The sequence below is a fragment of the Eucyclogobius newberryi genome, unplaced genomic scaffold (assembly GCF_026437365.1).
Source record: "Eucyclogobius newberryi isolate DKJ021-1_F unplaced genomic scaffold, fEucNew1.0.hap1 SCAF_15, whole genome shotgun sequence".
Lineage (NCBI taxonomy): Eukaryota > Metazoa > Chordata > Actinopteri > Gobiiformes > Gobiidae > Eucyclogobius > Eucyclogobius newberryi.
In genome coordinates, this window is record NW_027315779.1 from 11,060,601 (window position 1) to 11,076,600 (window position 16,000).

At 40.9% G+C, this 16,000-nt stretch overlaps 1 protein-coding gene across 2 annotated transcripts in view; it reads left to right on the forward strand.

Annotated features, from left to right (window-relative positions):
• The first annotated feature begins 1,274 nt into the window (after positions 1-1,274).
• The window catches only part of larp1 (La ribonucleoprotein 1, translational regulator), a 53,341-nt gene continuing 38,615 nt past the window's right edge, over positions 1,275-16,000 (forward strand). For both annotated transcript variants that reach the window (XM_072446021.1, XM_072446022.1), the window contains exon 1: positions 1,275-1,883. In XM_072446021.1, coding sequence (XP_072302122.1) covers positions 1,535-1,883 — 349 coding nt within the window. In that variant the 5' untranslated portion in view covers positions 1,275-1,534. The remainder of the gene's footprint in view (positions 1,884-16,000) is intronic.

The following is a 16,000-nucleotide window of genomic DNA, read 5'->3' on the forward strand; positions in this document are numbered from 1 at the left end:
TTAAGACTAAGATTAAGAGGCTTTGCCTGTGTCAGTGTTCAGGCGGATGTCATTTGTCACCTTGACAACACCAGTCTTAGTGCTGTGATGAGGTCTAAAACCCGACTGAAAAACATCAAATGAGTTGTTTATTAAGAGAAAATCTGTGAGCTGTTGTAAACAACCTTTTCAAGGACTTTGGCCCAAAATGGCAGATTAGAGATGGGCCGGTAATTACTCAGTACTGCGGCATCAAGACTGCTCTTCTATAGGAGAGGCTTTATGAGGGACAGCACATATTAATGAACATATTGAATCATGTGGCTAGTCTCATCATCTGTTGTCCCTGGACAACACCAAGTTTTAGGAGGTTTATGGAAGTTTTTGTTTTTGTCCATGAGAATCAGGTCACAAATATAGAAGTGGAGATAGACACGTTTCAGATTGTGAATATAAGCTGTGAAAATAAAACCTAAAACTGCTTGAAGACAAACATGAAGTCATCTGAGGGCCGCAAGTCCAAGTTGAGGCCCAAGCCTTGGTGTATTTATCAAATCAAGTCTTAAGTCATCAAAATATTGACTCAATCTGACACAATTTAATTTGTAAGAAGCAGTATAGAGCACTGTTCCTGACAGGCTGAAGGTTGAGTCAAATGCAGAGGACACATTTCCCTGCCTATGGGATAATACCTTACCTTAACAAAAAGTGAACTGTATTTACAATAATAGAAGATAAGATAATCCTTTATTGTCCACACATGGGGAAATTTCGTTGTTACAACGCAGTAGATACAGGAGGAAAGGACAGATAACTTATAGGAAGTTTCAAAAAAACACTCTTGATAGAAGAACTCTTATAAACAAAAACAAAAAACTTTTATTAACAAAACTCCTCTCATATCTTAATAGGGAATGGAGGAAAAATAATAATAAAATAAAATAAAAAGATAAAGATAAAAAATAAAATAAAATAGAACAAAACAAAACAAAACAAAATAAAATAAAATAAAATAAAATAAAATAAAATAAAATAAAATAAAATAAAATAAAATAAAGTAAAATAGTCTAGGATGGATCAGGACATGTCTTTTTTGAGTCATAAAATGCAATATTTATTTTATATGTTGCTTCCCCCTACTAAATATAAAGATATATTTTTAGACTGGCTACTGCCTTCTACTGACATGTCTATTTTCCTGCAGCCCTGAACGCGGCTGACACGGCCTGACCCTCGAGGCGCGCTCCCGCCTGTACGTGGCTCCTCCCCCTGCCGTGCGTGCGCGTGCACACGTGTCGCGTGGTGAGGATCATCCATATTGCTGCTAGTACTGGAGATAAGGCTGTAATCCTGAGGCCCTCGGACACGTTTCTCCTAATTTCGGTGCGTGTGGCTGCGGCCGGCCTCTGTGCGCTGCGGACGGACGCGCTTTGGCCTGAACAGCGGCCGGACAGTCGCGGCAAAACTACACATTTCCCCCCGAAAGTGAGCCCCGCCGAGTCGGGCCAGCGCTGGTAATCCAACCGGGAGGGGACAGAGACGGCGGCGGTGGGAAATGGCCACTCAGGTGGAGACTCTCCTGCCGGGCAATCCGCTCTCCAAACCCGAGGACCGCGGCGCGATGACCCGCGGCGAGCTGGAGCAGCCGGAGCGGGGCGGACACGCGGACGAGGCCGAGCGTGGCAGCCCGTGCGCCGGACAGGGAGGCACCCACGAGCCGGAGCAGCACCCAGCCGCCTCCGAGCCCAAGGAAGGCGACAACGACAACAAGGCGAGCGAGGAGGGCGGAAAGGGCAAAAAGGAGTTTACCGAAGCCCCTCCGCCCAAAGTCAACCCGTGGACTAAGAAAATGAACGCGGTCACGGCGGTCACGGTGGTCAGCGTGAACGGACAGGCGCCGCACGGTTTGTACCCTCTTTATTTTCAGCCCCGCACACGCTCGATTTGTTCACGTTTGCGCCGGGTTTGGGCGTGTATGCAACAAGACGCTCCGAGCAGATGTCAGGGAGTCAAAGTTGCTGCACAAAGTGCTCTGTTATATATATTTATATTTATAATGGGACAGGAGCTTCTGCCGCTGGGACGCTATTCTTGGGAGTCACATTTTGGGAACGTCTTTGGCGTGTCCAGCAGAGTATTTTAACTTTTAAACGTTCTGAAGTGCACACAGGACAGACTCGCCCCACTTCGTCTTCGTAATTAGCTTTGCTGAGTGTGTTCTGGGCAGTTTAAAGCCTACAACCACGGCAAACGTGATTGATTAAGTTGTTTTTTTGTCCGTTGCTATGCTGGGGTGTTGACATACGGAGAACCACTGGATAGATTCACCTCTGCGCACTCGTTTGCTCAAATCAAGCGTCAACATTGGGGTTAGATTGTAATTGTAGCCTCGATATACAGGTTTAGGTCGTCTTTTGTGTGTATTTTGAGTGACATTACAGCTGATAAGCACCTTTTTGTCATTTAAAAACACAAATCCGGTGTTGCAAGTCTCGCAAAGTCTGCTGCGGTTGTGACATCACGTACACGAGTCCCATCCAGACGTGGTTTCCTTCGGATCAGTTTTACATATGTTCAAGCGTTTGTCTGACAATTGTGGCTTTATATTTGTGTCTCCCCAAATTACACCTTAAAAAAAACAAACGCACAGGAGCTGAATACTGTTTATTCAAGATGTTCCTGTTTCATGAGTCAGAGCCTATGGATTCCAAGGCATGTTAAATATTTAGCTTAAGTTCCGTGTTTACATTGTATTAGGGCCGTGACACTAACCTACAGCACATATATTGCAGTTTAAATTCCCCAAATGACGTGCAATGACCGTAAAACCGCCACGAGCCCGTGCTTTATGTTAGCTGTGCTCGGCCAACAATAGCACTCTGTCCGGCCTAGCATAACCAGGCCCCCGTTAGCTTAGCGTCTTTAGCATACCCTTGAACGGGTTTACGACTTTTGTAGACGGCACTTGCGCTTTTGCCGCCCGTCGCCTTCTTCCGTGGCGATTAAATGCGACCCCCAATATATAGTTTGGGGTCTAAATCCAGCTAAAAGTTTGTTATGAGCGTCACGTGTTCACTCCACGTGTTCTCCGCGAAGAGAAAAGCGGCATGGGCGGCTGTAGCTAGCATGCTAACAGGCTAACGTCTGCTTAGGCGTCCAAAACGCACTGGGACGCGCGCCGTGAAAGTACAACACTGGTTATGTCGTCAATTGTGGCTCATTTACACGCAATAATTAAGACGTCGTCACGGAATGTTTAGTTTGAACGGTCGTGATGAGAAGAGACGTGTAGCAGCGTGAGATTGGTGTTTTAAAGCAGGCATTTAAACGAGGCATAATATGCTTTTGTTGTAAATTGCATTATTGATCCAAAACAGCTTAATAATGGATGATGGTGAGGGTGGGACCATTACAACATTTCTTCTATGGTGAAAAGGTCATTAAAGTCAAGTTTTCACAATATGTTCCTTTTTAATAATTTAGGTCGTTCAGCTTTCAACTGCCACCTTATGTAAATGTTTGGCAGGATAATCTTATGGCCTTCATATGAGTTTGTTGGTCTACAATGCCAGGGCAGAGTTTCCCTTCCCCTCGACAAATAGGCCTACATTTTAATCACAACTGCATACAACTGCTAAACTTAATGACCCAAGACATTACTCAAGTATGGCTAAAAAGTGTTTGCCTTTTATCCTTGTAACTACTCTTACTTTAGAAGTTTCCTCAGAGTAATATGAGTAATTGAAAATACAAAAGTGAAAAGGCCAGAATTGGCTTCTTTTCATCTGTAATCATCTGGCCATGATAAAAGGCAATTAAACACATTAACAAGACAAACCAAGTTTAGAGCCTGGCACATTGAAATGAGACGTTCTTGGCCTGATCTGACCCCTGCATCACTGCCATGGACCATATATTGTGTAAATATCACATGCAACGTAACACTCCCTCCATAAGTACAAGCTCAGGAGCCAGATGTACATGCACAGGTAAATCAGCTCACACAGAGTCAGTGTTTTCTGTTTGTTAAGCTTCAAAATGCTGTTTTATTACAATTTAAACTCCTATTAGTTTAATTAGCCCGCAGCACAGTGGACCATAAGTGCGCCGCGAGACCCCTGCTTCAAAAGATGTTAAAACGTGAGCACCTGCAGCTTAGAGACAGGTGCGGTCCGTATATGTACAATTTCTTGTTTCTTTGTAAATGTTTGAGCAGCTTTTATCCTGGTGCGCTGTATAGACAGAAAAGTATGGTACTTCAGTTTTGTAAAAGCTACTTTTTGGTCAACCTAACGCCTGTTTTATAGTTTGCTGTATTTTATTGACAATATACTAATATATATAGATCTATATCTGTTCTGTACTAATCTATACTAAATCTAGTATCAAAGTAAAGAATGTAAGTATAAAGTTGGACTTTCTGATTAGTTTTAGAAGGATGATTTCAGCTCTAGTGTAAGATCACATGGTAATTACTGGTCTTATTGTATGAAAGTAGCGTTTTGTTCTAGTTTTAAGTCGGCATAGCGCGTATAAAACATTGTTTGTCTTGGCTTTGAAAACAAGTTGACAGTTGATTATTGTGACAGCACAATCCATTTTTCACTGCATGCCTTCAAGATATCAATTTCAATAGGATCTTGTGAATCCTACACCTCCTCTGCACTGTTTGCAAACTGGGAGTGTGCCTCAACTTATCTTTTCTGTAAAGTTCCCCAGTATCGCAGACTGTTGCTGCATGATATTTTAGTTTTGTTTTTTTTTAGCCGACTGAAGCTCGAGTCTGTGGGGGTTGTTCATCGTAAACGGCATTAGCTTTAGCATGTGGGTTCCATGTACAAGATGCCATGGCTATCATGCCATGTCTCCCAATACGATATTATTATGGTATAAAATGATTGATCAGTGATTAGTGCAACATTCACGTTATGACAATAAAATCCTACATTTTCTTTGTTTTCTTCACACATTAGCGCTGCTTAATGTGACGTGCTCAAGGAAATCAAACTATATATGTTATATAATATATATATATATATATATATATTTATTTTTATTTATATATGTATATATAATGTATATTATATATATCATTTTGATGTGTGTGTGTGTGTGTGTGGGACGGACGTGTTCTCAGTATTTTAAGACCTGAACCCTGCATCACTAACATGGACCATATTTCTGTGTAAATATCTCATGTTACAACAAAGGTGCAGCCGGCATATGTACAATATCTATTTTCTTCGTAATTTCGTGCTTTCAATTAGGAGCGCTCTATAGCCTGAAAAGTACGGTGGTTGCTAAATGTGACCTCACCATATATTAAAATATTTTAAAAAAATCACAAAATATATAAATTGAAGCATAAGGTATGACAGTATAATGCATATATACATTGCATCATACACACACATATTGACACATGGTCACTTTACACATATTTTTAAAGTTCATCTTTGAGTCCCGTAGATTTAAGGGTTTGGAGTGTTTCTATCCAATAGGCTTCTTTGTTTTAGAAGCTTGTCGTGGTCACCTCCTTTGTTCAATGCTGCAATCCTCAAACACGGCCTTGTTGAAAGTTGGGACTCTTTTGCCTCTTGTTCAGTCGCTGTGGGAGCAGAGGGACCCTTTGGACTGGTTGCCGCGGGTTTGTGCTTTTGGGTCCATTCATTTCAACAGTTTTTAGCCTGGCCTTGATTCAGGACTGGACTCCAGCCTGGACCAGTCCACCAGGAGCGGGTCATCTCCGTTTGAATCTAGAGAGAGCCAGAGTAAAATGTGTAGCTGCACCGAGGCCGAACTGTTTATAGATAACATGGAATACCTCAGCGTTGCCCAATATTGCATTAAAGATAAAGTTATTGAACCTAAAAACGTTGTGACTGGAAATGGATGAATGGACTCTAAAACTGTGTAATCCATTTAACCAGCTCTTTTTACAATCTTTTAAAATAGGTTGTAATAATTTCAGCCTTTCTGACTTCGTGACCATTGAAATTGCAATTTTGATTAATCTTACAGCTCTAATAAACAATATATTCTAATTTTGTGTTTCTCCAAAACAAAACTATTAATATTATACCAGTGTTCTCGCTGAGGCTGGTCACCGCCATGCCCAAAAGATGCCGCCAGGTATTAAGATAAACGTGCTAGCGAAAAGCACCATGGCGCCGTAGTACTTTTAGCTCGCGCCGCCTCTGGCTCTCGACCATGCGAGCGAGCGCAGGGGGAAAAAATGTACCGTAAGTACTTTTCGCGAGCGCCCGCACGATTTGTCCCACCGCCATCCTTCAACCTCAGCCCTGCGAGAACACTATTATATACTTTTCTATGCATCTCCCTTCTTCTTCTGACGTGCTTGTAGTGCTTTTTGTCTGTTTCAGGTTGATTCAGTTGGTAATTAGTTTAGTATTAGCGGGGCCGCAATCGACTTAAGGCGGACTGAAGGTCTGTCCTGCACTCAAATGGCCACATCAGTACGTTTATACGATACTGTCTTTTTACATATAAATACCAAAAAAAATCTTCCGCTAACTTCCGCCGTATCTCGTCCTTTCTGTTGTCCCATAAAAATACTTATCTAAAAGGATTAGTAAACTAAGACTCCATCGACCGATTAATGGACTTAACTTAAAGGTGTACTGCCCGAGTGAATAGAACATGTAGTTACTATGACTACTGTCGTGAAACAGACACAAAATAAGGCTGAAAATCACAACTCATTATTTAAAACTGCAGTTAAGAAGCAAGCCCTATAAAACCTGCAACTTGTCAATGTCAAAATATGCAAGCATCCCTCCAAAAAGAAGCTCAAAGTTGCTATAAAGAAGCAAACTTTGTAACTCTCTGGAGAGACTGTCTCTACTTTATATGAACGGTTCTTCATCTGCCTGGAAGAACTGGTTCTCCTCCTGAAGAACTGGTTCTCCTCCTGAAGAACTGGTTCTCCTCCTGAAGAACTGGTTCTCTTTCTGAGTGGCTCCAGCTCCACTGTCTCTCTCGCGTCCGTCTGTCAGTCTGAGGAAGTCAGATCCTTCACTGTGGAACTCCTCCAGGTTTATACTTTTTCCCAAAGAGCTTTGGTAGTTTTTCCTGGCCGAGAAGGAGGGTCTAAGGACACGGGACGCTGGGACATTGCCAAGTCCCTATGAACATTGTTGAATCTGTTTTTCACTGTCGCCTGTCGTGGAAAATTCTGTTGTGATTTCATGCGCTACAAAAAAAATGGAATTGTACTTTGTCAGTAGCGCTCCGCGTCTAAATTCGGGCTGGGCAATTATTTTCTTCCGAGGGCCATATTCGAATCCAGGCATGTAGCGGTGGGCCGGCCTGCCATCATTGGTGTGGAAAAAAAAAATCCCAAAAATGAAATATCAAATAAAATATCACTTTTCTGTCAAATATAGGCTATTGAATCTATACATTTTTTTCACGTCATAGGTATTAAGGATACACGTGCAGACAGATGCCTGAGGACAAAAAATAAAAAATAATAATAATTATATATATAATTTTTTTTAATATTACTTGGACAAGCTTGGCCGGATGTGGCCGTAGTTTGCCCACCCCTGCTGTATACCCTTGTTTGACCCTTTATTTCATTTTTATTTTTAATCAGTTCTTTTTGTAGCATTTATTTTACTATAAACGATATACTCGATATTCAAATGTTGCATATTTTCAAAACAACATTCACAAAATCTAATATTAAATTCCCATGGGACAAAATTGAAAGTGTTTGAAGATGTTTCAGTTATTTTCTCTTCTTTTCAAACATGTCAGGCTGTTGTTGACTAAAGATATTCTAAGTCTGCAGCTATTGGTTATTTAATAATTGCGTAATCTATCGTTTTTCTTTGTGTATTTTCCTTTTATTTTTCGTCATTGAACCAATTGCTTTTACAATGATTTCTTGTATTTTTGTGTGTGTTATTGTCTTGCACATGATGAGCCACTGTCCTTTATTCTATTGTATATTTGTCTTTAGTGAAGCACTTTGGGCTGTTTGTGCATGAACTGTGCTTTATAAATAAATGTATTCCTTTGAGAGAAGACTGGAACAATCTGAACTACTAAACTATTACAAGAAGTTTTATAGAGGTGGAAATTAAAGATGATTTGTCGTCTTAATAGTTGCTACCTTTACTTTTCAAGCAGTCAAAATGTAATTGGTATAGATAAATATCAGAATAATCTTGAGTGCTCCTGTTCTTTCCCCGCCCTGCATATGTATTTATGATCAGAGTGACATTTTTGAGCTACAGTGGAAGTAACTTGATGCTCTTTATGGCTCTCGTGCCATCTTCAGGTCTGGATGAGCCACAGCCGTCCCTCCACAACGTGAACACGCCATTAAATATTCTTATGCTTGTTTCTTTTATCTTTAAAACTTAAATGGTAAAACAATAAAGTGTGTTTTAATTTTAGAGGGTTGCACGGGGGTTAAAGTGTGAGTTGGTCTGAGAGGATGTGAGCCGCTTCTCTTGTCTTCTCCATATTTGGCTTCTTGAGGTTTCCCCGACGACGCGCTCGGCCTTGACACGTGCCCTGACATCTTCAGAGAATGAGGATTTCCTTTTAAAGATCTGATTTCAGTCTGAACCTGAGTCGAGACATTTAAATACGAGCGTGAATATCTAAATCGGTAAAACAGTCTTCATAATATTCATCTTTGCGTGACCAGTTTCATTCCACGTATTAGACTTGGATTATTGACATTGCAACCAGTTTTGTCAATTCCATCAACGACTTAAGAGTGGTGTAGAATTCGGTGTGTTGTCATAGCAGTCCTATCCTATCTAGTCCATGGTCTTTGGTCCTCAAAATGGCGCATACGTTGTAATCTTTTATATTTTGTGTGCGGTGTTTGCTTTACTTATTAATGTGTCCTTGAAAGGGTCAGGTTAAGGTTATCACTTTATACACTTGTTCAAACGACAACAGTTAATCAGATCTTTTTTGACGGCATTTTGAGGTTTTTAAAATGTCGTTGACTAAATGAATACTTCCTCGACTAACAATATGCAAAGTACTTGCAGGCTGAGAAATAGATTTTCAAAGTTAGGGGCCCCCAAGCAATTTCAGGGGCCCACAAGCGCGCGCGGCGTCATAAGAACAAGATAAATGTGTTGTTTTAAACCTGGTTATTAGCATGCAAAACAATTTAAAGTACTTTTATCTGTTATTTGATATGAAGAGCACAAATACTGAATCATATAAACCAGAGATCATGATCTTTAAAACTGTTTAATTCAATATAATATTTCTTAGATTCAAAATAAATACTGTTTACAGCATTTGACACAAGGAGATCTTGTGGAATATATGAAATCACGTCCTACAAAATAAACTACTAACATATATACATTGTACCAGTAAATAAGAGTGTTCTATTTTGTTTTTATTCGGTTTACTTACCTGCTAATAGTATTACCTAGTCTTGTGCTAGCTATTTTTACTTTTATTTTGATTTTATTCTGTTATCATTATCTTATTTTCATCTTTATCTTTTTATTTTTATTTATCTATTTTATTTCCCCCCCCTCCATTCCCTATTAAGATACGAGAGGAGTTTTTTGTTAATAAGAGTTTTTTGTTTTTGTTCATAAAGAGTTCTATTAAGTGTTTTTGAAACTTCCTATAATCTGTCCTTTCCTCCTGTTCTACTGCGTTGTAACAACGAAATTTCCCCTTGTGTGGATATTAAAGGATTATCTTATTTTATCTTATCTTACATTGCCCCGAAAATTAGACCGGGCATTTCCGAGGACATGTGAACGCAACACGAATGCAGCGGCCAATCAGATGTCCACATTCATCTATATTACATCACGGAGACCGCTCGGCCAATGAGAAGCATGTCTGTCAAAACGAAACTTAAGCAATGAAAATGCCCCGAATATGGCCAAATTACTAGTTGAATCTTGATTTTTTTCAAGGAGGGGCACGGCGGGCCCCCTCCTATTTCAAACCGCGGGCCCGCCGGAGATTCAACTGCTTGCGGGCCCTGGGCCCCCGTCTATTTCGCAGCCTGACTTGGACGTATCTTAAAAAGTCAAAGTCAGGGGCCAATTGATTGTATTGCGGCTTCGTTGTGGCGCGTGCATCGTATCGGAAACCGCGCGTCGCAATACTTTAATGGACTCTAGTGCGTTAAGTGAAGCGCACAATCAAATGTTTTGTAAGTTCACTTTGATGTCGTGTTTGATGCAGACAAAGCCAGTGTCGTGATCCCTTTCATTAATACCAGTTTTGTTGCTGATGGATTGAAAAATGGGAAGAAAGTTCGTGGTGCAGCCTCGGCCTTTGCACGTTCAGACCAATGAACCGCTATTCCGTTTGAACCCCGGGAAAAAAGTATAACGGTTCCTTACAATATAGAAACCTGACACAAAGTACAGTTTTATATGTTCTTTTTTTATTTAAGAGTAAAGTATTGTGATATTTGTTTTATATCTAATCGCAATGTACTGAAATTGCATCACATATCGTCTTGCGCCGTTGATTTTTTTATCGTACCGTGACAAAAAGCGAATCGTTCTGGCCCAGTCATCGTTATAAAACTGTTGAGGAAAAGCCACGTTTTCCCCTCGAATGCAATAAAACAAAAATACCAATTGCCGTATCCATATAGTGGTTTGTGTAATCATTCTACCAACGATCGCCGTGTTGTGACACCGCCGCATCGAACGTTGGGATTCTCAGCTCTTGTGGCGTCTCATATACAAATAAAAGGTCCGTGAAAGGCACAAGTGACGTGGCATCTGGTTTATTTCGGGTGACGTTCTCCTCTGTGCAGTTTTGGGCTCATGGGAGTTTGCCTGTGAACTGCGCTTGAGAAATTCCGCCAGGAGCCGGGGCCTGATGGGATTTTTGAGTTGAGAGTTTCGCTCTATGGACAACAGAAGATAACAGTGTTTTTTTAATGACTCCTTTTAGCTCAATTAAGCGTTTGTCTCGACATAAAGTGCGTGTCGTACACTGGGCTGGATCGTTATAGATGTTTTCCCAGACGATAATGTGCAGTGGATTGAATTATGAAGATGTGCAAAATTAGAGCAAAACTGTGTACTGTATGTTCTGGATTATAAATCGCACCAGCCAAATGCATACTATAGAAGGAAAAAACATATATAAGTCGCACTGGAGTATAAGTCGCATTTTTGTGTGCTAAAATCCAAGACCAAGAACAGACATTTAATCTTGAAATGCAATTTTAAAATAATAACAGATTAGAGAACATGGTGAATAGGTGTACGTATGCTAACGCTAACACCTTCAGCTACATGACGCACAGACAGAACTGTGGTAAGTGTCTGGTATGTTAAATCACCAAATCCATTGAATTCTTCTTCCTCTGTGTCACTTCTAAACAACTCCACAAACTCCGGAGCTAGTGGAAGTGCAGATTCTTCTTTTGCGTCGCTTAGAGCCTAGAGCGCCCTCTTGTGGTTGTCAGTGTGAAAATAATGGACAAAATTATATAATGTGTTAATAATATCACAAGTCGCTCCGGTCAAACGTTAACACTGTCATGTCATGTAGCCAGAATGTAGTCATGCTGGAGCCTATCCCAGTGACTTCGGGCCTTAGGCGGGGTACACCCTGGACAGTGGCCAACTCATCACACAGAGACACAGAGACATAGACATTACAGACAGTTCACTCTCACATTCATTCACTAGGGCCAATTTAGAGTTACCATTTTTTACAGTGGGAGGAAGCCGGAGAACCACGGTAACACGGGTTATCGAACCCATTATCTCCTTCTTGGGAGGAAAGAGCGCTAACCACCTTTGCCACCGTGCACCCCTACTGTATATACAGTGGCGTGAAAATGTGTTTGCTCCCTTCCTGATTTCTTTCATGTCGCAATGTTTCAGATCATCTAACTAATTTAAATATTAGTCAGAGAAAACAAAAGGAAACGCCAAGCCTTGAAATAATTATTTTTACGTCCCTGTCAACATGACAGGTACCGATCATTTGGTACCTGTCATGGCTAATTCTGAATCGGTCACAAGGAAAGGAAAACAGAATAACATAATAAATGAAAAATTAACTTTTATTAACATGTCTCTTTATCATTTACAGGCTGAGAAATAGATTTTCAAAGTTTGGGACCAGGGGGCCTCGTTATTAGCATGTAAAACAATTTAAAGTACTTTTATCTGTTATTTGACATGAAGAGCACAAATACTGAATTCCTATAAACCAGAGATCATGATCTTTAATACTGTTTAATTTAATATAATAATGTTTCTTGGATACAAAATAAATACTGTTTTCAGCATTTGACACAAGGAAATCTTGTGGAATATATAAAATCACAGCCTACAAAATAAACTACTAACATATATATACATTGCCCCGATGCTAACACCTCCAAAGGGGGCGGGGCCCTTGGGGCCCTTGGATACTTCCACGTTGACATTGTCCCTAATGTGCAAAATTACAGCTTTTGTTGCAAACAACTTTAAAAACACTGAATTGCGAACTGAGGAGATTGACTCCCGCCAACCTCTATCACTTGTGGCGCAAAATTAGACCGGGCATTTCCGAGTACAACCGAACGCAGCGGCCAATCAGATGCCCGCTTTCATCGACATTAGATCACGGACACCGCTCGGCCAATGAGAAGCGAGAAGACTGCGAAGTGGCATGTCTGTCAAAACGAAACTTAAGCGATGGAAATGTGTCCGGCCCATTATTTCGAGGCTTGAATGCTAAATGCAGTTTTTAAATGAAGGTTTTATTACTGAGGGAAAACGAGATCTAAACCTCCTGTATGGTGCTCCCTAAACATTGTGTCCATTACAGCTGTGGAGGAAGTTTTGCTAAGTCCTCTTTGTTGTAATTCATTAACTTTGGAGGGTTTTTGAGCATGAACCACTTTCTTTTTAGGTAAGTGAGGCCTCTTTGGATGTTGTGGGGTCTTTTGTGACTTCTTGGATCAGTCGTCGCTGTGTTCTTGGGTTATTTTTGGTCAACCTGGGAAAGTTCACAACTGTTCCATGTTTTTGTCATTTGTGGATAACTTCTCTCTCACTGTGGTTCGCCGAAGTCCCAAAGCTTTATAACCTTTTCCAGACTGATATGAAATTAGTACGATTGTTCACGCTGTTTGACTGTGACAACACCAGACGGGTATAAATGTTTCACTGTATTTTTGGGAGTAGACTGAACTGAAACTTCTCATTGTTGCTGCCAGCGACTCTCACAACTGTCTTTTTTGTTTAGTTCTTTAGTTTATATTGTAACCCGAATAATTACGATTGGCACTGGAGAAAGTAATCACGACATCCCTGGTCTATTGTCTCAAACCTTTAGAACAAGAGAATTCACTGTAGTAGCTGAACACGTCACACGCACAGGACGGATCTTATGAGCGGGGGATTCTGTTCCTGCACTTATTTGACCACGTGACTGACGTGTGACTCCTCGGCATTCCGCGTTCGCCCTGTAATGTCTTATCTGGTACATAATTTCACCGCTTACAGAACATAGACCACAGATCACAAGTGGAATAGGCACCAAAGGGCAAGTCATTGACCTTTCATTTAGCCTGTACGAAATAAAGTAGTATCAATACATCCTTTGCTGTGAATGGGCCCGGACAGGAAGGAAGTGGGCTGTAAAGTGTAAATAGGTAGGATTCTTTGAAGGTTCTTACATTGTGCTTGGACTAATTGGCCTAAAGTAAAGCCACGCCCATGTATGAAACAAACGCATGAAAGGGGATGTTATGCAGAATCATTTTAAATACTTTCCTCATTAGTTTTTACTCAATCCTTTCCTGCATTTTTGAGTTAATCCTGGATTGTTCTGACGCTCGAGTCTGTCGCCTCCCCACGTTTATTCTGTTGGTGTAATTGCCCCCTAATCCCAATAACTTCCATTGTGTCCATTACAGTTGTGGAGGAAGTTTAGCCAAATCCTCTTTGCAGAAATGTTGTAATTCATTAACTTTGGAGGGTTTTTGACCATGAACCACCTTTTTTAGGTAAGTGAGGCCTATTTGGATGTTGTGGGGTCTTTTGTGACCGCTTGGATGAGTCGTCGCTGTGTTCTTGGGTTATTTTTGGTCAAACCGTTTTAGTTTAATGTGGGGGCAACATACAGGCGACGGCGTGGGCCCCGCAGCACTGTGGTTCCTCCTTTAACATGGCATACAATGTGAGTGAACTCCATGACTGTAATTGGTAAAACTAGTGAATTCAAGTTGGCGTAGGAGTCCGACAGCCCGCTCTGCGTTGGGCTGGTAACGAAAAGAAAACACAAGCTGCACAGAGCGGTCAGCAGCAGCTCGGACACAGACTCCTCTCACTGCACAGAGCACGACTATTGTTTTTCTTTCATTTCAATAACTAAAAAAGACTGTCCTCACAAAGTTCGACTCGGTTAGTGCCTATGTGTGTTCACGGTGAAAACGTTTAGGTGACTTGTTAGATTTAATGTGAGGAGTCCGTAGTCCCCCTCCCGTGTCGTGGAGCCGGTGCAAAGCGGATTCACTCAAGTATCTTTCCTCCAAAGCGTAAAAGAAGCCCTGCACAACAAATGTTATCGCAATATTTAAATTTCATATCGTTACTCGAAATCCTACAGGCATCGCCGTTAAATGTAAAAAATAGCCCTTCCAACAGCTCGCACTCATTTGGTTCTTTTAGCTGCTGTAGACTAGGACAAGACTGGGGCAAAGTGGAATGGAGTTTGAATTATCTGCATGTAAACGAGCGTTGGCATCTTTTATACAGAATAAGACCCCGGCGAGCCTCTGGACGTTTCGCTCTCTGCAGTTTCGGTTCGATTGCGACAGACTTTAAACCTTCGGCGTAATTGTTTCAGCGTCTCCCCGGTTTGGCTCAAGCGCACTAGAACACCTTTTGTTTGAATAATTGAGTAACGATGCGTGGAAGTGTGTGATCCCTGAGGTCATGTGACGCTCGCGGGGGCTTCGTTATTTGACCTTTCATTTAGTAGAACGTTTTCCCTTGTCATCTGGTTTAGCCAATGCGTCTTGACCGAGTTGTTACGGGATTCAAACCACTAAATCTGATTATTAGACCACGGCTGTTCCGTCTGACCCGCATTTTTGTCCAACTTAAAGGCCAAACTTGTTTCTTTTAAACCGTTTGCAGTGGTCTACATGCATTTCTCACTTAATGCATTCTGAGCATTCAAAATATTCACCCCGAGGAGTTTATAGTTTATAGTTTGCTGTCATGGTAAAGCTAACGGACATTAGCATGCTAACAGTGCACTTGCTGCTTCACTGAGAATAATGATTAGATGCGTACAGCGCAGTTTGGTCAGCTCTTTTAGAATGTATCTGTACTATAAATGTTTATTATTCGACTAATAATTATTATTTTACTTTTGTTTTTTTAAAGGATATTCACAAAGTTATCTTGACAGTTGGTTATTAATTGTTTGCGTATTTCTCTGTAAAAAGGCAGATTTAAACGGTGTACCAATAGTTTCCTGTATACATTTTTGCAGTTGCGTGATCTCCTGCTTGCTTGTTGTCTTGTCAGTGCACTATACTACAGAAACATTGTAACCCAGCAACCCAGGTTCAGCTGTGCACAGGTTACATGGATTACCTTTTTAGTTTTTGTCATGTTTTTGATCCAGCTTTTCGCTTCTAGTTTCAAAGAAATCATTACTAGCTAATGAGTAGTTCTATTAGTCGCTATGTATTGCTATTAAAAGGTGCTGTAACTGATATTTAGGCTGCTTAAACATGTTTTATTCACTTGCCGTACTTTCTTTTTTTTTAACATTGATTCCTTTTTAATGTTTGGCTTTTCTGTCCTTGTGTTTTATGCCAAACTGCTTCGACCTGCTCTGCTGCTTTTAATTTAAATCTATTGGCTCCTGAGTGTTGAAACTTGCCCCGTCATGCTCCGTCAGCAGCGGCAGCAGAGTCTGGGGGGGAGAGAGCATTCAACACTTTTCTGAGGCGATAAGAATTTGATCACGACCCAAATCCTCCCCTTTTTATTAAGTGTTGAAACAAAGT